This window comes from Pinus tabuliformis, chromosome 1_2 (genome assembly GCF_031772625.1).
Source record: "Pinus tabuliformis cultivar Carrire ecotype Pingquan chromosome 1_2, CPIR1, whole genome shotgun sequence".
NCBI lineage: Eukaryota > Viridiplantae > Streptophyta > Pinopsida > Pinales > Pinaceae > Pinus > Pinus tabuliformis.
This window is the reverse complement of record NC_142298.1, coordinates 275,416,370-275,441,966: the sequence shown is the minus strand read 5'-3', so window position 1 is coordinate 275,441,966 and position 25,597 is coordinate 275,416,370. Positions and strand designations below refer to the sequence as shown.

The window sequence follows — 25,597 nt, the reverse complement described above, 5'->3', positions numbered from 1 at the left end:
CTGATTCACCCCCCTTCTCAGTATTTCCAACAATCTCTTGGTGAAGCAGGAAGCAGAAGTCGGTAGCTCTGATCTCAACAGAAGCAAAATATATGGCGGCCAACACAGCTACGTGTAAAGCTATATGGCTTAGAAAACTGCTTGTGAATTTGTTCAAGAAGAGGATGCAAGCAACCTGTGTTTACTGCGATAATTAGAGTTGTATGAAACTCTCTGGGAATCTAGTATTTCATGATCGGTTGAAACACATTGATATCAGATGCCACTTTATCAGAGACTGTGTTCAAAGTGGGGTAGTACAGTTGCAGTATGCCCCCATAGGAGATTAGGTAGCAGACGTACTCACAAAGGCTCTAGAGCTAAGTTCATCCAGTTCAGGGAGTAGATCGGTAAGGTAGAGAACTCGTTTCAATAGCAGAAACAAAGGGTTTTTTCAGTTGCAGTAGCAATAGATGACAGGGAGTTGCAGTGCAGATGTAGTTGGGAGCAACATGCAGAGTTAGCAGCAACACAGATGCAACATTTCTGTAATAGCCGGTGATCAATAGCATAAAGGGAGATGTTACAGAGTGAGGGTGATGCTTCAGCAGGTTGCATTACTAGAGCACATTCCTCGCTAAGAGGGAGTGTTGATTTATGGTAGCATCGGATGTGCTCTAAGACTCAAAATTTATATGGAGGCTAGGACACATGTATTCCAGAATACCCAGAAATCGTTTTGAGAAATTCCACCTGGAGACAGTTTTATTAAAATAATTAATTATTTTTAATGGATGCTTATGTCTAAACTTAGGAAATTAAAATAATTAAAGGGTATTAATAAAATTGGGTGTGAATCTTCTAGAAGAGGACAAATATCGAGTCAATGTGATCTGAACCATTGATTAGAATTTAATTTGGGACATTGATTACTCAACGAGAAGATTATAAGAAGGACTTAGGGCATTTGGAAAACACACCAGGCAGATACTCAGTTGCCTAAGTAGATCGATTTTCTCACTAGCTGAAGTTCGGCAAGAGGAAATCGAATCAGAGGGTGAGTTGTAGGTGAGAGAGAGAGGGTATCAGCAATAGTCGAGAGTGCAGAAAACAGCAGGAAGAGGCAGGGCAAAAGAGGGATGCAGATCACCCTTGCATAGGCAGTGACGCAGGGACAACGTAGTCACTGTGCAAAGAGTGACATAGTGTGGCTAGTGTGAGGACAACAGGTCCTCTCAAGTGTTAGAAATTCACAGTGGAGTGGAGTAATTTGTTTGTAAAATTTCTCTCAATAATTCTTCTTCTATTCTACTATCCGTAGATTGTACATAAGATATTGCTGAAGAATAATAAAAGAAACCATCATCTGTTGCATCGGTTTTCCCACATTGGGTTTTTCCTGGGATGATTGTCCAAAAATAACTGTGTTAATGTGTTATTGTTGTGCTAGTAGTTTCCTTACATTTATTTTCTGCAGTAATTAATTTGTGAAGGCTACAGTGCATGCATTTCGATATTTATCGTAGACAACTACGAATAATTTGTTTCAGTAAATTAACAAATAGAAGAAATATTATTAGTTGCTGTAGTAGGATTTGGAATTTCTAGATTTTCACAGTTGGAGGGCAGCGTGAGAGTAGACCAAGAGTAGGCCTAGAAGAGGCAGAGTTGGAGTAGACTAAAGAACAACTTGGGAGGATTGTAGAGGCTTGCTTCAAGCCTGAAGAAACAAGTCTCTTGAAGGACTAAGGGATTATTAGATGTCGAAAAAGAAGAGCTCATAGGTCTGATCAGCAAGGAGCAGTTTGTGCAGACCTAGACTTGTCTTGTGGAGAAGAACATCTACAATAGAAGTTGGGCATTCCTCCTAGCCCGTGTTCATTGTGGGAGAAGGACATCTTGCAGTGATAGGTGGCAGCCCTCCGTGCCCTATGTTAGTCTTCATTGGAACAACATAGGAAGACTATAGTGGGCTAAAGTCCCTGAGTAGCTGAGGAGCAGCAGTGGGCAGTTGAGAGTTGTTCACAAATAGAGTTGTGAACAACTCGACAAGAGTCTCCATGTGTTGATGCGTTGAAGGACTAACGATCAACAAAAGAACAGATTGAGATTTAGTGGCCAGATGGACTTGGTGCATTAATAGAGGCAAAGTGGTGTTGTTGCAGATTGGGAGCCGAAGGACCGGGCATATGTGTACAAGGTATGATCGAGAGGAGTTGAGAGAGTGCGCAACAACCAAATGGTTAGAGTATCTTGTTCAGGGTAGATTGGTGGTCATCATGACAGACCAAGCCCTAGTTGTTGTATATCTTGTGTTAGTGTATGTATGAGGGCCATTATCACTGGTATGGGAGCCCTAGGCTGTTGTATTATCAATTTGATTAATATAATGAAGTTGGGTTATTGTACATATTTTGTAAAAGGTTGTGTATATTTTGTGCACTAGGAGATTTACTGCTGTTTATATTCAGCTGTGCAAAGTAGACCTGTTGTGATACATGGTTTGGTAGCGTTAGTGATTTAAGATTCTATCCTAGACACCAATATTGTGGAAAAACAACATGGTATCAGAGATACTTAGAAGGGCCAGTGAATAGTGAGAACAATGAAGCAACTCAGAGGGAGCAGAGGTTGTCTAGACCATGGAGTAGAGGGTTCAACTGAAGACATGGAGATGTGGTCTTGATTGGCTTGGCACCGAGATTGGTTGGGAGTTCTGGTGGATTGGTGGTGAGCCTCGTGAACAACATTTTATTGTAGGGCAAGCTGCTGATTGTGGACTTTCCATGACTTGTCATGGATGGTTGGGACAAATCGAGGATTGCTTTGGCATGGACAAGATCAATATGATTGAGATCACTTCATGTGATGGACTGCAGATTGGCTGGCTAGCTTCTTCATTGGATGGTGATGTTGCATATCCCAAATTGGAGGGATTTGCATGAGTGGTATTTGATCTAGGAGGATGAGTGCTTGCAGGTCTAGCTTCAAAGGGAGCAACCCTATGCAGGTTTGGGATCATTAAGTTCAAATGTGATGAGGAAGAGGCATTACCGAGATTGCTAGGTTCATTCTACAGAGTATGTTGTAGTGATGGACACCAGATTGGCTAGTGTCGTCGGAGATGATGTTGATGGAGACTTCCTAGTTTTGGAAGTACCTTGCTCGCTAAGAGGGAGGTACTCCAAGTCCTATGGTTCAAGGATGGGAGGTTGGAGCACCACAAAAGCACTTTGTGGGCTTGGAACCCAAGCTTGGGGTCTTGTTCCCATAGGTGTGGGGCGAAAACCATGAGGACATTTTGATGTGATTGATGGAGATGATAGAGGACCTCGAGAGGAACCGAAGGCAATGAAAATCATCGAAATCCGAGTCGTCAATCTTTTGATATGAATTTTTGAAGTTATGGTGTGGACATGTGGCACAATGTTAAGGTCGGCCTAGCTATTAGGAGGCCTTATGACAGTTGTAAAACTCCACATGGTTAGTTTATTGAAGCCACATGAGAAAATATAAAAAGTACTAATGTGTGGAGGCATAAGACATATCCAAAGTGCATCTAACATCATAGAAGAGCTCTGAAATAGAATGTAGATCTGAGGCAAGGATGTCCAAGAGCAAGGGCCGAGTTTGGAGTGTTATATCTGTGATTTGGTGTGAGTTTTTTGGGGGAGAGGGGCCGCAAGACTGAGGCACTCTACAAGGAAAGTTAGGATGTGTATTGGGCAGATTCAAGGGGGGACAACTCAACCAGATCGGATCGCAATTTTAGAGGTAAGTTCAGGGACTTTTGTGCATATTTTAAGGGTTATGTTGTCTTTGTTCAGGCTGCAGGTAAGGACACCTACAACAAGAAGTTGGGAGGTCTGTTTTGTGTGTTGAGTGGGATAGGAAAGCTCTTTTGACCTAGCCGCAGCTTCTCCAAGTACAACGCAGGTGAAAAAAGGTGTTTCTTTCATGTGTTTGGGTTGTCTGATGTTGCCGGTTTGTATAGGAGTAGTATAGGGTATGTTGAGGAGGAAACGAGGAGCCTAGAATAAGTTTTGGTGCCTATCTTTGGACAGTAAAAGGAGCAGTTCTTTGGGAGAAGAAACATAGTGATAGGAGCGAGAATTTAGGGCTGTGACCAGACTTGTACGTGCACATAATCCTAGGCAAGGAGACAGCAACAATACGTTGTAGATGACTCTTTGGTGATGGATGGATGCTAGGTGGAGTTTGTGGGAGACTGTTAGCAGCGAAGAGGAAGGGTGATCCTAGAGGTTGGATGCCCTAACTAGTGAGCAGATACCACGACATGTATTAGACGCTTGTGGTCTATTGGAGGGCAGCGTGAGAGTGGAACAAGAGTAGTCCTAGAAGAGGCAGAGTTGGAGCAACCTAAAGAACAACTTGGGAGGATTGTAGAGGCTTGCTTCAAGCTCGAAGAAACAAGTCTCTTGAAGGACTAAGGGATTGTTAGATGTGGCAGAAGAAGAACTCATAGGTCTGATTAGCCGGGAGCAGTTAGTGTAGCCCTAGACTTGTCTTGTGGAGAAGGACATCTAAAACAAAAGTTGGGCAGTCCTCGTGGCTCGTGTTCATTGTGGGAGAAGGACATCTTACAGTGATAGGTGGCATCCCTTTGTGCCCTATGTTAGTATTCATTGGAGTAGCAAAAGAAGACTATAGTGCACTGAAGTCCTTAAGTAGCCGAGGAGCAACAGTGGGCAGTTGAGAGTTGTTCACAAATGGAGTTGTGAACAACTCGACAAGAGTCTCGATGTGTTGATGCGTTGAAGGACTAACGGTCAGCGAGAGAGTGAATTGGATAGCCAAGATTCAGTGGCCAGATGGACTTGGTGCATTGATAGAGGCAGAGTTGAGTTGCTGTAGATCGAGAGCTGAAGGATCGGGTAGATGTGAACAAGGTACGATCGAGAGGAGTTGAGAGCGAGCAACGACCAGATGGTCAAAGTATCTTGTTCAAGGTAGATTGGTGGTAATCACGAGTCATGACAGACACCAAGCCCTAGTTGTATTATATCTTGTATTAGTGGATGTATGAGAGCCATTATCCCTGGTACAGGAGCCCTAGACTGTTGTATTATCAGTTTGATTAATATAATGGAGTTGGGTTATTGTACATATTTTGTAAAAAGTTGTGTATAGTTTGTGCACTAGGAGATTTTCTGTTGTTTATATTCTGATGTGCAAAGTAGATTTGTTTTGATACTTGGTTTGGTAGCATCAGGGATTTAAGATTCTATCCTTGACACCACTATCGTGGAAAAACAACAACTGACTCCTCATCACCAATCTTCATACCAAATAGAAAGAGCTAATCTCTAAACTCGACAATCTTTAGGTGGGAACTAGTCATTGTGTTTGTATTACTCGTTCAAGTATGAGTGAGCTTATCCGTTAGGAACAAATTCTAGGAAACTTTGGCACTTTGATATGGAGAAGTCAATGCCTCATACAATATGAGGAATCGAGTGATCCTTCATGGCGTTCAAGATTTTTATCTTCTCCTTAACAACCTTTTTCTCATGTTGAGTCAACTATTGGGGATCAAAAGGAAATATAATCTTCCCCTCAAATAAATTTTAGAGATCCATATCTTCTATCAGTATCTGCATTTTTCATTTCCAAGGGGGGAGTTGGAAGCTCCCTCTAGTCGGTCGTTCTTTGAGACTTGACATCAAGTTAGCCACTCTTGCAATACCCTTGAAGGCAATTTTAATCGAAATAGAGCAGTCAAAGAAACAACCTATCACAAGTTCAAATTACCACTCTTACGGATTAAAAAACTTACTCCAAACACTGGAGTTTCCAAGCCATGCCACCCACGAAGCTCTCGTAAGTCTCTGTGCCTCTCACATGCATGGATCTGCTCTAGTCACTGGATCTTTCTAGGCATTAGAACCATTAAAGTCTTCCATTCTTAGATCCCTCTCATAAGTAGATGAATTCTCTAAGGACTTGTTTTGAAAATTCCAGCAACAAAGTTTTGATACCATTTTAGAATATCACCTCATGATAATGGACATTCGCTTATAGAACTTAAACCCTATAGAGGAATCTAAAAAACTCTGAAATGCCTATCAACAAAATTTGGATCTGCATACCGAAATGCTATACGAAAGATTGAAGAGTGCAGACATCGAATATTAAAAGACTAGATTATTATAGCAGCAAACCACTGATAGATCTAGGGACATATGAGTATGAAAATCAGATATGAATACTAAATCAGCTCAGAACAAGCCCAACATTAAGTAGAATGTAAATCAAATCCACAAATAAAATTAGCATGCTAAATCAGTTCAGCCCCAACCCAACTGTAAATAATAATCAGATTTGGAAAAACCAGATCAACATACCTGATATGCACCAACAATCACATATTTTTCTATTACAATAGAAATGAAGATTACATAAACCAAATGGACTTATCCCAAGGTTACGATACAAAACCTACCATCCTCTTAAGATCATAAAGAAAAACACTTTAACTAAAATCCCCAGCTATCACATCACACTACACTCCACACTATCTCAGCAGAAGCTCAGCACTAAATAGAATGTAAATGAATCTGAAAATCAAATTAGCATGCTAAATCAGCTCAACCCCAATCCAACTGCAAATACAAATAAGATCTGGAAAAACCAGACCAACATACTTGATATGCACGAACAATCCCATATATTTCTATTACAGTAGGAAAGAAGATTACATAAACCAAACTCAGCCAAGCTCATGATTCAAAACCTATTATCATCTTGGAAGATCATAAAGCAAAACACTTTATCTAGAATACCCCAGCTATCACATCACACTACACTCTAGCTCTCATGCTTAGAAGTTATGTGCCACATGTGCTAAGGATAGGTGGTTACATGACAACTTGTGCCAAAAATTCTTCTCCAAGTAACTAACTCAAGTAATGTGCTCCACATATGCCAAAGGCAGGTACATGTCTACACATGCCGCACACCCAATCCACATTTTTATGCAACAACACATATTTTTATGTGACTACTTAAGTATTGCACCCTCCTAGTCCAAGTAACTCTCAATTGCTTAAAAATGTTAAAAGCGGCTATGTGACAACTCACCCTCATGAGACTCTCTCCCATTGATGCATCCCTCTCAGAACATGAGTCAAACACTCTTTGAGGAATAGCTAAACTAACACCATACTTTTGGTGATAGAAAACAAATGTGGGCCATAAATTAGATCCTTATTAAAATTCCCAAAAAGGCACTAGCTCCTTCTAGACACTGATCTCCCACCTTTGCCAACCTTGCTGGAGTGAGGCTCCCATTGACCACAAGCCCACGAGTGGTGGAGTGGTGTCCCTTGGCATTCAAATGAAACTGCAGACCTATTGTGCAATAGTCTATGATCCATTATCAATGACTAGTTGAATTGAAGATAGTCGTAGTGTTGACTTAGAAAGGGATCCTACAAGGGCATGAAGTGTCATGTCTTTCCACATTTTGATTCCACAACTCCACCTACTCCTGTCTCGTCGTCGCCAATTCCACCAACACCAAGTCCCCTATTGGAGTAAATAGTGGTCATAGTGTTGAGATTTCTTTGATTAGGTGACCACTCCAAATTTTGAACCTTTGGGATTTTATTAAGTCCTAGTTATTGAATGCTTAGATTTCTTGGACTATGTTCCTTCCATCTTATCACTAGTATGTGCCTCCGCACCTTTGCTTCCCATTGGTTTCCCACACTTGAACGACCAAGTCTTAGATAATCTCGAGGGTGTTGGAAGCACTGAGAGGGGGGTGAATCAATATTTCTTTTTCAATTGTTACTTTTACTAGTTAGATCATTTATATTTAGAACACAAAATGAACAATAAGAATAAATGCTTTTATAAATTTCTTTTCCACAATAAATCAAGCACAATGTATATAGGGCTCCAACCCTAGATGAAGACACCAATCTTCAATCTCCCAGGGTCCAACCCCTAGGGCACCAACCCTAGGGGTTGGAGCCTTATTTCAAGTCTAGGTCCCAAACTATCAACAAGCCATCATATGTCTTCAAGAAATGCAGGCTCCCTCAGATTCACAAGATATGTGACTGTACCACAGAAAAATTCTCCACACTCTGAGCTTCACAGGAGACTTCCTGTCACAGGTGTATAACCCAAATGCTGGTTCAAGAAATGAGCTCCTCAAACTACTGTCCAACCACCTTGACTGTCCACAGGTCTGGTTCCTCCTTCAAGCTGTCACAGGGTCGAGAGAAGTGTCACTACAGGACTGTCCACATCTTGATGACTGTCCTTCAAGGATAGTACACCACTGAGCCTAAAAGCTGTGTCTCCAAGGAGACTGGTCACATGTCTAAAGATGTAGTCCTTCCACAAGACTGCATTTAGAAAAGAGGTTCTGCAATCCTGTTACCACAGGTCCGAGTCAAAATCCACCACTGTTCTGTCCAAAAACGCAGCTACAGGTGACTGTAATTACAGTGCCACAGGTCCGAATTTTCAGGGCTCCACAGGTGCGTTATGTCTGCTACTGTTTCCTGTCCGAGCTTACAGCAATTCCGAGCGATAATGTTAACTTAAAAATGCCCAAACAGTGCTCTAAAAACAATCCTCCTCGGCCTCTTTGCTGTTCTGTCCTCTTCTTTGTTTTATCTCTGAAATTTTCACCGAAATTGCTTAGTCAAATGAGTAGTCCGCAACTCCTTTTTATAAGAGTTTGACGCTAAGATGAATGGACATGTCTTATGGAGGGAGGCCGACATGACAGACTGAGTGTAGGTCGGCTGGCTTTAAAAAATAGGATATATTAAGTTAAAAAATTAATTTCTCTTAGACTACTAGGAGTTACGAGGCAAGTGAGGACTCGTTAGAAAGAGGAAAGAGTCCTCTACAAGATAGTCAATGAGTCATAATGAAATGATGTCTTCAAGATGTCAAAAATTAATTTTCTTTATGACTGTTTGGAATTTTTAGTGCAGAAAATGAGTAGGATAGCAATAGGTCATTAGGGCTTGATGATTAGGACAGCAAGAGGTTATTAGTGTGTCCCCAAGTGCTTTGTCATCATTTAAGTCATCCATGTCACCATGATAGTGTATCTGGCATCATGATAGCGTATTTAGCATTCATGTCATCATGATAGTGTAGCATCATGTATCCAATAATAGTGCACTGATATGTCACCAACCATGGTGCAGCATTTATTAATTTGCCATTAGGAGATTTCCAAGTCCTTCATGTTATGTCTTGCCATTAAGTGATTTCCAAGTCCTTCATGTCATGTCTCCAATCATTGTCCATGTCATCAAGACCTTCATCAAGTGCCATCACGTATGACATCATCAAGTGTGGTCATTCATGTATAGTCCTTCAGTATCCAAGGTAAGGACATCATCCGGGTTCTAGGCTTCTTCAAGGGTAAGAACATCATCATGATTTCTAGGGCTTCTTCATCAAGAACAAGGATACATGAGGTTATGGTGTCTTCATGGTTAGTTCAAGCATCTAGGACAAGACATCTTCTTAGTGGCTCGACATCATAATGGCATAATTAATAGCTTGACACCTTCATTAATGGTATCCTTATCAAACAAGAGGGACTTGTGCGCAAGGATATCATCATAATATGCATCAAAAGAATATTTGCCATCCCAAGAATGCCATATTGACATCAATGACAACCTTGATTAACAGAGGGAAGCTTCAAGGATAAAACATCATTCAAGGGCTATGTATTGAGTACAGTTAGTGTGTGCTTGCGTTAATCAATACTAAGCAAACAAAAAGCCTTTTGATGAGTAATTAGTATATGCAAATTAGAGCATAATTTTATTATGTACTAAGTTGGAACTATGCTTTCCTTATTCAATGCACGATATTAACAAATCTGCAAGAGAAGGCATATGTTAATGTGTGCATTTGGTTAGCGTACTATCAATTGTTGATGCACTCTCATCTAATGATATTTATCTTGGTCAGATTGCCATGTACTACCACTTGACGAATGTATGGGAACATTTGATGGTGAGCTTAGAGGGCCACCAAAAAATATTGCCAGCTGATAGAATCAACCCTCATTACACAGCGCTGCCCAATCTCTAAGTTATGTTTCTTGGTCAATAGAGGTGTGATTCCAAACACCCCCCCAACATCCATTGACTTTATTGTAACTTCATAAGAGCAATTTTTTTTATTGATTTAGGCTTTTGTAGTTGTGAAAGTTACCCATTTTTCCCTTTGGATTTTAAGATTGTGGTATAAATTTTCCATATCTAATGTTTTGAGTAGATTCTTTGCTCATCGTTAGGGATAGGAAGAAGTATTGTTGAGAAAAGAAATTGAAGTGATGTAGTGTATATTAATAGTTACAAGGGTTTGAGATTTTCTATTTTTGGTGAAGGTTGGCTTAATGCTATTATTGAGATAGATAAAGTAAAGATAATTTTATTAATTTCCAACAAATGACCACTAAACTAGGTCAATGGGACTACTTGATACAATTACGTCAATGTAATATTGGGACTGCAAAACATGGCTCCTATAAGAAGCAAGATGTAGAAAATAAAGAGTTTCTCTAAGCTAATGCCTAAAAACCAAATTCCCCAAACAATTAGCTAATCTAGGAGAAGGATATACAATGGGGATGGATCCATAGTTTGGAGTACATATAAAGCAAATGAATCAAGGTTCACTAGGACTATCTTCCCTAACATACAATGTTGAGTGGAGATAAATCAAGTTGGATAAATTTTTAGAGGAAGAGCTGGAAGAGGACCTGACTACATAATGTGTTGTTGCTTAGAAGAGGTTTCCTACGGCTATGGTGTGGGGGTCTTGTGATATGGGTTTTGGATTAACAATGCTACGAAAGTCTCCATGAAGTAAGGATGGTTCCCTAGGCCGCACTAATCTGTAATCGTAAGCTAGGCTAAGCATCAGTCTATCTCTTGGTGCCCCTAGTGGATGGAAGCATTACAAAAAAGGACGTGATCATCAGGGTGGATGTTGGTGTGATATTCCCACTTAGCAAATATTGCTAAGTGAAAATACAATTTTTCTCAATTTTGACATTTTTGGTTTTCAACTTAGGGAAAGTGGGTTGTAGGACCCCACTTGCAATTTTTGGCTAAAGAAGACTCCAACATAGGGGAAGAGAGGCAACTTGAACTTTTAGTGGATGGTGGGGGCCACCCCAAAAGGGAAATATGCACCCCTTAGACAATTCACACTTTTGGAGGGAGAAAGTCAAGAGGGGGTCGATGCATGGGACCCACATGGAGAAAAGGAAGCTCAAGGATAAATAGGAGAAGCATGCATCATTTTGGGGCTTTTGAACCTTTGACAAACAAACTTACCTAGCACGCTTGAGCTGTTGAGCCAAGTCTGCAAGTGTTGTTCAACACACGAGATTTCCAAGGGGAGATATCAACTCTTCCATAGGTATTTCTACAAGTAATTTCATGGCATTCTAGAGAAATTTGGGCACAGAGAGGGACTACGCATTCCTAGGGAGAGGGAGCTACAAAGCAACATCATTTCCGTGAATTTAGGAGCGAATTCCCTTGGGGATTAGCATCAATTTTGCAGGCGTTTGTCTGATGGTTGGAGGAGCTACAATACATGCTGAGTTTTCTTCATTTGGGCTAGCGCAAAAGTGAATGGACTGGGTCTGCGCAGTGCCTTTGTGACGACCACTTGTTGTGAGGGCTCATTCCAAGAGTTTGGAGCTGAGTTGGCTTGGAGGCACAAGGAGAATTTTGGGAGAAGGTTACTCAACATTTTGGAGGACTTGGGCAGCAGAATTTCTTGGGGGTTCGAATTACCCAACTGGTTGAGGAGCACGCTAAAATTGAGGTGAATTTCGGAGATTGGAATCGGGACCAACCCTTTCTGGGTCTTTGTGGGTTTCTTGAGGAGAGGCCAAGGCTAATTTCTTAGAATTTTTTGAGCACTCTAGAGGGGCCAAACAACAACTTCTTTCCAGCCAGCAGTTGCAGATTTCTAGGGCCAGCGCAAAAATAGAAGGGGAAGTACTTCCTAGCGGTTGGGCAACACAATTTCTCACCTGGGGTTGTCAAGCTTGCTTTAGCAAGCCTAGGTGCATACATTCCATTTAGATTTGTACTTTCCTCTTACATATATAATAAAATGGCTCATATCTGTGCAGTTTTTGGTTGAATTTGTGGGTCACTTATTGCATGTTGGATTTTATGTGTTGCATGTAAAATTGTTGCTTTGTTTATCACTGTATTTCCTAGTAGGAATATTACAATTGGCATCAGAGGTCGCTGATGAGCATGGGAATGTAGCATGAGGGCCTCTTGCCCTATGCTGTAGGGAGTGTGCCCCCCTTGCCAAGTGCTTTGCTCCTAAAGTGTTCTCCCAGAGGGAGTGAATTTTGGGACTGTGTGTCCCATAAAAAGGTTTTTCTCCCTATCAGTTCAAGGGGCATCTAGGGAGTGATTAGGGAGTGTTTCTCCTAGAATGATTCTAGAACTCTCCAGGGATGCTCTTGAGTCTTAAGAACTAAAAATCACTCCCCAAGTACTTTCGCATGATGAGGCAATCTTTTTAATTTTGTTTTGCACTTGGGAACCAAGGCAAGATTCTAAAAGGTTACAAAAAGCAGGGCTAGCGTTTTGGGGGATTAAAACACTCCCTCACTTCATTTTGCTCTCATTCTATTTCTCATTCACTTATTTCACTCATCTTTGCTAAGGTTTTGAGCAAACTTCTTGCTAGTTCTTGAGAAGCAAATTTATGAGAGCTTGGAAGGGAGATTGAACATTGCCAGAGTTTCATTCAACTACCATTGGAGAGTTGAAGAGGTAAGCTCTAAAGCTCATTTTTATTTGTTTTTAATTTTTTTTTCATGTATTGTAAACTAGTATATTATGCTATGTTGAGTACTTGTATGTTCTCTTCTCCTACATTTTCCCATTTCTCCTTCTCCATCATTCTATTCTAGGTACTGAGTTATTCTCAAGAGTCAAGATTGAACAAGCATAATGGGTATGTTAATGTGGTATATATGCTTTTGGTTCCACTTTTTATTATGATGGTGGTGTTGGGAGGATGTTGAAATGCTAGTGATGATGAGGAAGAAATAGAAGTAGACAGCACATACCATGGAGGAGGAAGAAATGGAAGGGGTTGGTGATAATGAAAGTGACAGTGTTGATGGACAAAAACCCAAAGGGATCTCAACACCCTTGTGGAAGTATCTGACAAAATTTGGGGAGGTAAAAGGGTTGGAACCACAAAATTTGTATGCCCCCATTGTCATAAAACTTACACAACTTCCTAGACCCATGTGAAAAAGCATCTGTATGGGATTATGCCATGTGATGAAGGCAAGAATAGGAGCCAAAACCTATGAGGATGGGCCAATCAAAGATAGAAACAAATATAGGAAGGAAGAGAAGGTTGCACAAAACAAATCCAAAAAATCAAGGGTTGGATATGAGAGTACCTAAAGAATGTTTAGTGGTTGATCCTCACCTCCTTATGCTCATGGATTTGTTGAAGTTTTAAAGTTTACGTAATTTAGAAACCCTTCATGCACTTCTTCCGATTTATTCCTACCTACTTGTTAATTTTTTCTTTAACAAGTTATTTACAAAGTAAATACTGAAAATAAACACCAGTGCATGCTCAACATATTACAAATCAACAACTAAAAGAAACAAGAACAAACACACCACATTACACCATTATTTTTGGACCAATGTCCCTGGAAAAACCCAATGTGGGAAAACCGGTGCAGCTATATGAGGATTTTCTTATTAAGCAATATCAGAGTACAATCTGGTGCCATAATTGGCCTACCCAACAGAGAATTTCCTTAGCAGCTATACCTCACAGTTTGAGAGAAATCTCCTAGTTGAAACCCCGGAAAACCCTTCCGGCAACTTCTCAGCACAAAACTGCTCCTGCAACCCCAGTGTCTACCCAATCTAGACTGCGCCAGCCCCTCTTTGTCTCATGCTCGCCCTGCGTCAGCCCAGGAGGCTCTGCGCCAGCTTTGGGAGCCTCTGCGTTAGCTACGCTGGCTCCTCTGGTGCTCTGTGCATCACTTGGCTACCTCTGCATGGCCCTGCATGAGCCCTTGCTGGCACTACGTCACCCTCCTGGGCTGCTGTGCTGCTCTCCCGACACAATCTCTGCCTTCTCTGTTCCTCTGTACTCAATGCCCCTCAGCGACTCTCCCGATCACTGATTCTATCTCTTAGCAAACCTCGCTCTAGAGAATAGAATGACTGATCATCTGGTGTGTTCTCCAAGTGACCCTCAAGCCTCTTCTTATACTTTTCCTGTTGACGATTCAACGGCCAAAATTAAGTCCCTAATCAACGGCTAAGATTAGATCTGGCTTGATCCATGTCTTTTGGACCACTCTAACACAGATTCATATTAATACACATTAATATTTTATTTTCCCTAAGTTTAAACTTAGGGACTCCATTAGAAATATTAATTATTTTAATATCTCCTGATCTGTTTAGAATTTTCCCAAACCCTTTATGGGTATTGGAGATCTCATGTGCCCCAACCTCTCCACCAAATTTCGTGGCTAGAGCACATCCGATGCTACCCCAAATCAACACTCCCTCTTAGCGAGGACTGTGCTCTAGCAATACTCCTCACTGAGTATTACTCTGATCATCTGGCATCAGTACCTGTGCTGATGCTAGGCCTCCCTGCCCAACATCCTCTGCACTGCTGCCTCCTGTACTGCTGCCCATGGTTCTGCCACTGCCACTGCTGCATTTGTACGACAGCTCCCTCTGCATCCGTGTTGCTGCTGGTCCTTTCTCCCAGCACTGCATCCGCATTGCACCTCTTCTCATCATGCTGCATCGTGCTACCCACTGCTACACTGCAACTTAGTTACTGAGAAGTAAGTAACTGATCTCCCAACTGACCTCCTTGTTGGGCTAGAAACACCCACTGATGTTGAAGCTCCCTCTGTCGCTGACAAGTGCTCCCTCTCTCTGACCTCTGCGCTGCTGCAACAACTCCTTGCATCTCGCACTGTTGCACACCTCGTTGTGCCTTCCTACACTGGTGCAACATTCCTGTGCCTCTTGCACTGCTGCAGCCTGCTAGCTCTGCGCTGTCTTAGGACTCTTGCACTGTAGCTCTCTCTGCCGCTCCATCTGCATCCATCTCTACCCACCCAGCCAATCTTGCTACTCCTCGTCGGAGCTCCCGTAGCAAGGTCTAATCCAAGAGGCTGGGTACCTTGAGGATCCTGCCCCTCATCGCCTGTAGTCCACCTGACTACAACTCGATGTCTCCCCATTCTGCTCAAGTGGCATGTATGTACTCATGGCACAATCATCATCTGCTAAAACTTCCTTCTCTGCTCGTGCTGGCGTTGCCTTAGTCTCAGAAGACTCTCCCTTACTCTTCTTCCTTGGGCACTGGGTCGCATAATGACCCATTTCTCCACAGTGGAAGCACTTGATCTTGGAGAGATCTTTCTTCTTCCGCTTCTCCTGCTTTCCCTTAGATGCTAGGGCCACATCCTCCTCCTCTTGCTAAACTTTGATCCCTTTGCTACTGCTACTTGTCTTTGATTGTCATCTGATCTCTTCTTGGCGAAGAGATGCCCACATCTCGTCCCAAGGTAGGAGAGTCCCTCTGCCGAGGATATTCTGGACAAACACTTCCCAATCTTCTGAGACAACATTCAGGGTTGTCCTCACCATAAGCTCCTAATCCGGTGTTGCTCCTATAGCAGTCAACTGGTCTCGGATCTCATTCAGTCCTCCGAAGAAGGTTTCAATTGATTGACACTTCTTCATCTGATATGACATCATCTGGGTCTCGAGCAATATTCTTCTCTGCACATAAGTATGCTGGTACAAGTTCTTGAGAGCCTCCCACATCTCAACTACCGTTTCCTTCTCGGCTATATGTGGTACCACATGATCCTTGACCCCGTCAAGGATAATGCACTTGGCCCTCGCCATCGCTTCTTCATACTTGTCGTTATCATTGGGGTCGACTGGGATAGCTATAACCTTCAAGGCGAAGTTCTTGACATGATTCCTGTCAAGCATTGATAAGATTCTGGCCTTCCAGACTGCGAAGTTCGATGCTCCGTCCAGTCTATCCTGGTCTCTTACCCTGTGTAGTGTCATGACGCTCCTCTACTTCCCTCTTGGAAGTTCTCTGTTCGACTCCTCTGAGTCTCTACTTCCCGTCTGAAAGTTCTCTTCTGGACTCCCTCTGAGCCCTGATTTCCCTCCTGGAAATCCTTTTGCCGCCTGTCGAGATGTCCCCTACTCTAATCGTTTTGTGCAACTGCACTGCTGATCCAGGTTCCTCGCCTAGAAATCCTCGGTAACAACTCCTTTGGCCCTGCTCCGTCAGGTACTGTTTTGACTACAGTACCTCACCAGCTCCACTCTGCAATATTTCTGCAGCCTTCTAGACTCCAGCAACTACTTCTATGTGAACTGCATCAGCCCCTCTCTGCCTCACGTTGGCTCTGCGTCACCCCAGATGGGTCTGCGTCAGCCCTGGGATGCCCTGCGTCAACCCTGGGATGCCTTGCGTCAGCCCTCTGGCCCTCTGTGTTAGCAACGCTGGCCTGTTTGAGGCTCTTTGCAACTCCCAGCTTTTTCTGCGTGGCTCTGGCTGGCTCTGTGTCACATTTCTTGGCTTCTACGCTGCTAGAAACAACTTCTGTCACCTCAGGACAACTTTTTTCTGCTGCTATTGCTCCGCTCGGCTGATGTCTTTAGTCCTCTTGTGATCTGCAATCACCCTCTGATACCATGTTGAAGTTTCTAAGTTTACTTAATTTAGAAACCCTTCATGCACTTCTTCTGATTTATTCCTACCTATTTGTTAATTTTTTCTTTAACAAGTTATTTACAAAGTAAATACTGAAAATAAACACCAGTGCATGCTCAACATATTACAAATCAACAACTAAAAGAAACAAGAACAAACACACCACATGACACCATTATTTTTGGACCAATGTCCCCGGAAAAACCCAATGCGGGAAAACCGGTGCAGCTATCTGAGGGTTTTCTTATTAAGCAATATCAGAGTACAATCTGGGTGTCGTAACTAGCCTACCCAACAGAGAATTTCCTTAGCAGCTATACCTCACAGTTTGAGAGAAATCTCCTGGCTGAAACCACGGAAAACCCTTCCGGCAGCTTCTCAACACAAAACTGCTCTTGCAATCCTAGCGTCTGCCCAATTTGGACTGCGTCAGCCCCTCTTTGTCTCACGCTGACCCTGCATCAGCCTTTCCTAGTCTACATTAGCCCCAGGAGGCCTTGCGTCAGCTTTGGGAGCATCTACATCAGCTATGTTGGCCCCTTTGGTGCTCTGCGCAGCACTTGGTTGCCTCTGCGTGGCCCTGCGTGAGCCCTTGCTGGCTTTGCGTCACCCTCCTGGGCTACTGTGCTGCTCTCCCGACACAATCTCTGCCTTCTCTGTTCCTTTGTACTCAATGCCCCTCAGCTGCTCTCTCGGTCACTGATTCGATTTCTCTTAGCAAATCCCGCTCTAGAGAATAGAATCACTAATCATCTTGTGCGTTCTCCAAGTGACCCTCAAGCCTCCTCTTATACTTTTCTTGTTGACGATTCAACGGCCGAGATTAAGTCCCTAATAAATGGCTAAGATTAGATCTGGCTTGATCCATGTCTTTTGGATCACTGTAACACAGATTCTTATTAATACACATTAATATTTTATTTTCCCTAAGTTTAAACTTAGGGACTCCATTAAAAATATTAATTATTTTAATATCTCCTGATCTATTTAGAATTTGCCCAATCCCTTTATGGGTATTGGAGATCTCATGTGCCCCAACCTCTCCACCAAATTTTGTGGCTAGAGCACATCCGATGCTACCCCAAATCAACAGGATTATTGCCTATGCATTCAAGGTATTGAACAATATCATATTTCCTTGACTAAGGTTGTAGAGATGATGTCGATGCAAAATTTATTATGTTTCTCTACGCATGTGGTGTACTATTCAATGTTCTTTGCTCATCCTATTGGCATGAAATGGTATAAGACATTAATGGTGCTCCTAAAGGATATAAGATCTCCAGGCATGACAAAGCTAAAACCATGGGAGTTGATAAGGAAAGAGACTAAATCCATAGTACTTTGGGAAAATTTACAAATGCTTGGAACCATTGTGGGGTATCTGTTGTATCTGATGGTTGGAAAAATGTTAAAGGCAAGCCATTGATAAATATTATTAGTGTTTGTTGGTGATGTGGTTTTCCTTTAGGTCCATGACTACTTAGATCATTACAACACTGATATTAATATGTTATGAAACCAACTCACAAAAATATAGAAAAGATAGATAAACGCCTTAGAATTCAACTTCTTCGAGGGAGCAACCTCCTTTACATTACACAAATGAACAATTCTCGGATGATTTAAATGACTAAACCTCCCTTCTATATATAGGAGTCTAAGGGGTCATAATATAATCAAGCCGACATAACATTAATAACATAAGGGCACAAAAATAACAATAGTGGGTTTCTATGGGGTATACAAATAACAATATGGAGACAATAGGGGCACAATAATAATAACAAGCGATACAATGACAATAGTAATGGGGGAATCACTAGTATTATAGGGGCCTAACATGCCCCTCTCCTTCCGAAAAGCGTTGTCCTCAACGCTTGAGTAGTTCTGGATGCTTCTGTATAAAACTCTCATCCTCCCATGTGGAACCTTCAGCGGATAAGTTCTTCCACTTGATGAGATACTCCAAAATTGATCGATTTCGTAGTTGTCGAGTTCTTGTTTCTGTGACTGCTTCCGGTTCCAATATGATTTTTCTTTCTTCGTCAAGTTCTGGCAATATTGTTTGAATTGGGAGCTTGTCACCTATAACCTTCTTTAAACATGAAACATGGAACACTGGGTGCACTCGGGAAGCTGCAGGAAGCTCCAATTTGTATGCCATAGTACCAATCTTTTGTAACACCTTGTACGGATCATAATACTTTGGTGATAATTTATTATCCTTCTTATCTTGCTTGAGGGACATTTGTTTATATGGTTGTAGCCGTAGGAATACCCAGTCACCTACATCAAAACTTCTTTTTGCTGCGATGTTGATTTGCCTGTTGTTTCATTCTATTCTGCACCAACGCGAGGTTATCCTTTAAGAATTGGAGAACTTGTTGTTGATGCTCGATGTGATGTTCCACTGCTTGAACCTGTTAGTGTCAGTATCTTCATCCCTCTGCCAGAGATCAAATCCTCTTGTTGCATTGCATATTAGGTGTCCCTCAGTCAGCTGCATTCCATTAGGCGCATGGATCATTTGACGGTAGTGGCTTCTCCTACAATTTCCCTCATGTTATTTACCTGCTGGCTCATGTTTATTCATCAAAAAATGTACATACTCACCTATTTTGTCTTAAAGATTGCAGAAGTCTTTACTAGGGTTTCATTGTCATTTTGGTCTAGGGCTTTATTAGGGTTTCATCAAAAGTGTTTCAAAGTGTCCAATAATAAATAGTAGGCACATGAGGATGTTCCAGTCTCAATAAATTTTATAATCAAGTATTCAGAGATGTGTCTTTCCTCAAAACTCTGTTTTGAGGAAAAACAGAGTATTTTTACTTTTATTGTACAAATTTATGTAATTTTATCCCCTCATCTGTAAATTGTTTCACCTGCAACCCTGGTCACTTTTCCTAGCCTCAGTAGCTCCAACCCCCTACAAAACAAGCAAAATACATGGCATTTAGTCCATCAAAAGCTCTAACAAAATGAAAAAGTTCAAAACAGAGTTTAAAATAAAGTCAAATTCCAAACATTATGAAAGTGGGTTTTGTGAAATAAAAATTAAAGGCTCCATGAATATAAGTCATTGCTCCATGAATATAAGTCATTGTTCCAATTTGAAAGCTCATTTGCACTCTTGGAAGCAAAGCAAAGCCGTGTCTAGCATGAGCAAGAGCAAGTGGGAGAAATTTGCCAAAAAATAGAGGCGCGGCGCATTGGGCCGCGATCTTCAGTGCAATCTTCAGTGCAAATTTACACAGGCACGGCGCACATAACTGGCGCGGCGCGTTGGGTTTGATGTGCGGCGCATACAACCAGCAAGCCCAAAACCTTCACCAACTCACTCCAAATCGCCCAAAACGTGTGGATCATCATTTGTGCAAGTAGGTTGAGCCTCTATCATTGCTTTTCATCCAATTTTGGTGGTTGTTTTATGGTGATTGTCTTATGGTGGTTGGCTAAGAAAATCAAACCCTACCTCTCTCTCTAAAGAAAACAGTGCTAGGGTTTGTATCAATTATTTGGCTGCCAAGTCATTCCATCACCTTTCTACTCCCTCACTCCATTTTTCCTCAATTCCATATTCCCTAAACTCATATATCCCTCAATTCACTAATCCCATATCCCCAATTCCCATTTCCCAAATCCCAAATACAAATTCCCAAACCCTAGTCCTATACCAAAAACTCCCAAAACATTCCTTAATTCCCTATTCCCTTAACTAAACCCTGTCCCAACAGTCCCTAAATTCCTCATTGTTTCCTCCCTCCACAGTCCCTCATATCACTGTTTCCCTTGGTGAAAATAGTCAAAAAACATCACAATCACTTACTTCTCATCAACGCAGCTCCAAGACCGTTCACCCACTAGCAGAAATGGCATCTGATCCCTCATATGATTATGAAGAGGAGACACATAGTGACTCACCTACAGAGGTACATGCACCCAGGAGGCCTCATAGAGGTGGCAAGCATATTCGAGAAGAACCAACCACTCTTGCTGAGTTACAGGCCTGCCCTCTTGCCATCACTTGTTTTCAGCACCAGTCCTGCTATGAATTTTGTGAGAAGGTTGCTAGCATTCAGTTTCATCATGAGTTGGCTCGTTTGTTTGTGTTGCATTTACATGATGGTCAAGCCACTCTAGCTGGTGTCACTTTCACATTAACACCAGAATCTATTTCACTAGCAACCGACATTCCTAACATTGGAGAGCAATGGAACAAGAGGCAACAAATTGACCGGCAGCATTATGAACCATACATCAAACCCGGTTATTTGAGACAACTCAGCAAAGTGTTTCCTTTCCGGTACCTCAAAGATTCTTATGCTCCTTTGATGAAATTGATCATGAAGTATTTCAGCTGTGAGGGTCGGTTTTCCCATTTATATGCTTATCATATCAGGCTGCTGATGCATTTTACCAGGGTGAGGATGATGAACCTCCCCTACTTCATGTGCCGAAATATTGAGAAGATGACCACCCTAGTACAACAGAAGACTCCTCAGCAGTAGTTCAATAGTATATATCATTTTGCTCTCATTAAAATTGTGGTCATCCATCAGTGTGGCTTACAGGGCATCACTTGGGAGGACTTCATTTCTCGTGAATTTTTCGGAGCTCCTCAGGGACCTTCAGAGGCTTTGCATGAGACAGGTGGATCTTCTTATCAGCATGAGGATCATGAGACACAGACCGCTAACATGCCTGTGTTTACACCTATCAGAAGGGCACTAGACGGTTGTTCGCAGCAGCTAAGCGAGTATTATCTCCACCCGTGGTGGAAGGGGTCTCGCTTCCGTCATCAGCACAACAGGTTCAGGACAAAGGCAAGAGGCCACTACAGGATGAAGGACCATCAAGTGAGCATGAGACTGATTTCATTCTCATTGAGGGTGATGATATTGATAGGGGCCCACAAAGCACAAATCTCAAAGAAGTCATTTAAGGGCAGCAGGTGGACATCAATGCGTTGTCCCTCAACTTGGAGAGGGCCAAGTGGACAATAAAGTATCTAGAGCAAAGAAATAAGCAACTTGAGGATCAATAAGCTATGATGGAATTACAAATCATTAAAGAAAACCGGCAAGAAATCAAGAGGGCACAAGGCAAGTTGACACCCATTGAGCAAAAGGACGAGGACCGGGAATATGTGTTGGAGAAAGTGAATATTTATTTGGAGAAGTTGCTGGAGAAGGCCAATAGGGAGAAAACAATGTTGAGGCGCATGGCTCGCCATTACATGGTGAGGAATATGAGTTGCAAGGCAAGAATCAGAAACTTGAAAGCAAAGTTGAAAAAGGCATCGAGGAGGCGAAAGGAGCATGATAAACTTCAAATATTGGCTGAGGCTTCTTTGGCCTAACACAATGCTTGATGGAGAAGACTCAGCCCAAATTTCAAAAAATTTGGGGCGTTTTTTGCATTTTTGGCACAAAAAACAGGATTTTCTACCCTATACGCCACGCCACATGGTGCTCGCTTTTGCTAGGAGCCTCTAAATCACAAAAACTCAGCATTTTTGGATTTGGCATGAAAAAATATGCTTGCCTACCAATGGCCAAGAAATTTGGACAGGTTTTGAGCCCTCAAAAGGGTAAAAAACACTAAAAAAATGACTTCACTGCCCCTATTTTGACACAAAGGAAGTAGTGTTGGCAGAACTGACTTTTGGAGCAGCAAATGGAGGCCAAATTGGAAAATTCCACTTGGGTTGGAAAGTATATAGGCAGACCTTTCCAACAAGCACACTTGGAGCAAATTTGGACACCGGGAAGGCCTCCAAAAGTGGGTCCAAACAGGCGCTACGCATAGAGAATCAGGCGCGGCGCATAGAGGAAATTTTGCCAGTTTGACCAAGTATTACTCTGTTTTTCGCCTAGCTTTGGCCAGTTTGACTTTTTCACTTTCTTAATGGCAAATTTGTGATGTAATTTAATGTACATTGATGGATCATGATGTAAATATGTCAAATTTTCACTTATGGAGGTAGATTCATCAGTTTAAATCTTGTTTGAAACTGAATGAATCAGTTCCCTTGTTTCTAGAGGCATGCTGTTTTGTTGCCTGATTTCTAGTTCTCAGTTTAGAATTAGTTGAAACAACTCTTAAACATGTGAGCTCGACCCCTAGAGGCTAGGATGAGCTATGGTTTGTCTATATTATGTTGTTTTTCAGTCATTAGCATGGTTGGACTTTTGAGAAATGCTGGAGCTTCATTGTACACTCATATCAACATTTTGGCTAAGGAATTGAGACCAGGGTTTGCAGCACTCTTTGGGATCCATGTGGCAATTTGTCTTAGTACAGTGCTTTATTTTGTTATGCTGAATTTGCTTATGTGTTATGTATGCCATTCTCTATCTTGTTTCTTCTTAACTAAACAAACAAGAGTGTAAGTAGAGTCCATTGAAATTGCAGTGCTCTACTTGAAGTTTGTTTTAGTCTTTGATGTTTTCAGCTGTTTGGAGAGGATCCATGAGTTCTCTTGCCTTCTTCAGCTCCTCACCTGTCTAATCCTTCCGTCTCATTCAAATTGAAGTGCCAAAAACAATTGCCTACCTTGCCCCATTGAGATCTCTGCAAGACTGAGCCTCAATCCCCGCACCTAAAATCTACTTTTCCATCTGAGCCAACAAAAACATCATTTTATTCAATCAAACTCTTTCACACACATACCTAGCCTAAGATCAGTATTTCTATCAGTCATCTCAAGCCCTCATCGACCATATTTTGCTGAGATTGACCCGGAGAGAGCCCTCTCCTGACTTGGTAGGGCTAGCTACCAGGGTAAGCGTGGTTTGATGTTGGTCTTGGATCTTACCTTTCTTAGCCTGAGGTAGATCTAGGCACTAACATAGTGGCGACCATATTGGGGAAGAGATAGTTTGTTTGTTAGTGTTCTTCGTTTTATAAACTACAGACGGAGCCTGAAGATTAGCCAGGTAGCCTTCGAAACGCTTTTGCTTTGCATTAGCGCAAGTAGATAAATGCTACTTCAGTCAATCTCCGGTCTAGTCTTATAAATGGAATATCTAACTTGCAGATCACCCCAGTACATCTGATAATTCTAAGCTTTTGGATGATAAGTTTAGGATTTGATAGGCTGAACAAGTTGTTAATGTCCATTTGATTTCTTGGAAATAATAGCACACTGGCTTCCAGAAGACATACCAGAGCAAATCCGGATCCTGATCCCCCTCCTGTGTACGAAAATCCCAATCTTATTCTGAGAATCCTTCGCCAAGGAAGTTTTGTGATTCCTGTGTTCAAATCTCATTCATGTCCTGTTGGTTTTGAGTATCTCGAGGATCTTGAGTTTGATGAGCAGTTCGAGTTGTCTTTGTTTGAAACCAAATCTGAAAGTGCTGTTGCTTCAACTGCCTTAAATCCTGAGTTTATTAGAAATCTTGAAACTGAAAGGGCCAATAAATCCATTGATGATTATATCTTGAATCAACTCCAGACTTCAATTGTGGCTTCCAATATTGCTGATTTCTTAGAGACTGCTTCTGCAACCCTTGGGTCATCTGCAATTGCATCTAGCTCAAGAATTCCCACCGAACCGCCTTTCATTCCCACCATCCCTGTGCAGCCTACTGTCTCTGATCAAAAATCTGCAGTAGTGTCACCTCCATCCACTCCTTCTACTCCTCAAACATCCAAGATTGCTTCGCCTCCACACACACCTCCTCATACCCCCCATACATCAGCTCCACCCACTCCCCCAACATCCCCAAGACCGATTGCAAATCCACCAAGAGCAATGGCTGCTCGTTTTGCACCCCTCGTGCTGCCTCAAAATTTGGATGACATGTCTGCCGATTATCAAAGTAAAATTCCTTTGTTTGATGGCACTCCTCATAGTGTTATAACTTAGCAACATGTGGACAGAATGACGGATTTCTTCGATCTTCATGAGATTGATGCAGAAAATGTGACAATGAGACTGTTTGTACAAACATTTGGTGGTGAAGTAAGGAAATGGTTCAGGGCTTTGCCGGCTGCAAGCATCACTACATTGGCTAATCTGCAGAGACAATTCTTGGATCGTTGGGAAGTGAAGAAAAATCCTCTTCAAATCCTTTCCGAATACGAGCACATCAAGCGGAACGTTGGTGAGTCTGTCCAAGATTATTGTATTAGATTTAATTCCGTTTACAATGCAATTCCTGATCATATAAAGCCACCCATGGGGCTAGCCTTGATTAAGTTTCCGGACGGTTTTGATACTGATATGGCTTATCAATTAAGAGAGAGAGATCCGACCACTTTGGAAGACATGCAGAAGATTGCAGTCAGCGTTGAAGCAAATCTGCTTGCCAAGAGAGCTAGAGCAAGAGCTGAAAAGAAAGTCACAATAAAAGAAGAGTCTTCCTCGTCAGATCAAGTGCTTCGGAAGGTGGAGCAGATGCTTGATAGGATGAAACTTGACAAGTCTGAACCACAAGTAAAAAATCCTAACTTCCGTGGCCAGCAGCAGCCACAATATAGGATCAAACAAAGAGAGCAGCAAGCCCAAGATCAAGCAGCGCAGCAGCAGGTGCAGACACCCCTATAGCAGAATTTTGTACATGGTCCGGAATCAGATGAATAGGAGAATGTGATTGGAGAAGAAAATCATTTCTTTATGCCCGATAATATGCCAATTTTCATCACCAAAGATGAGGAGTACTCCGAGAATTCAGCTGAACAAAGGGATGAAAATTTCATTTTGGCAAACGAAACAGTTCTTGAGGAAGAGTCCGATGAATACCAAAGAGGATACATGAATGCTTTGTCAGCTCAACAGTGACAATATTCGCTCCGAAGTAGA

At 42.0% G+C, this 25,597-nt stretch overlaps 1 protein-coding gene across 6 annotated transcripts in view; it reads left to right on the top strand.

Annotated features, from left to right (window-relative positions):
• The window catches only part of LOC149205409 (uncharacterized), a 133,319-nt gene that overhangs the window by 86,496 nt on the left and 21,226 nt on the right, over positions 1–25,597 (top strand). For 3 of the 6 annotated variants that reach the window (XM_089395052.1, XM_089395050.1, XM_089395053.1), the window contains exon 4: positions 9,958–10,103. The exons of the other annotated variants lie outside the window; for them this stretch is intronic. In XM_089395052.1, the coding sequence (XP_089251178.1) occupies positions 9,958–10,080 (123 nt within the window). In that variant the 3' untranslated portion in view covers positions 10,081–10,103. The remainder of the gene's footprint in view (positions 1–9,957; positions 10,104–25,597) is intronic. 6 annotated transcript variants of the gene reach the window in all.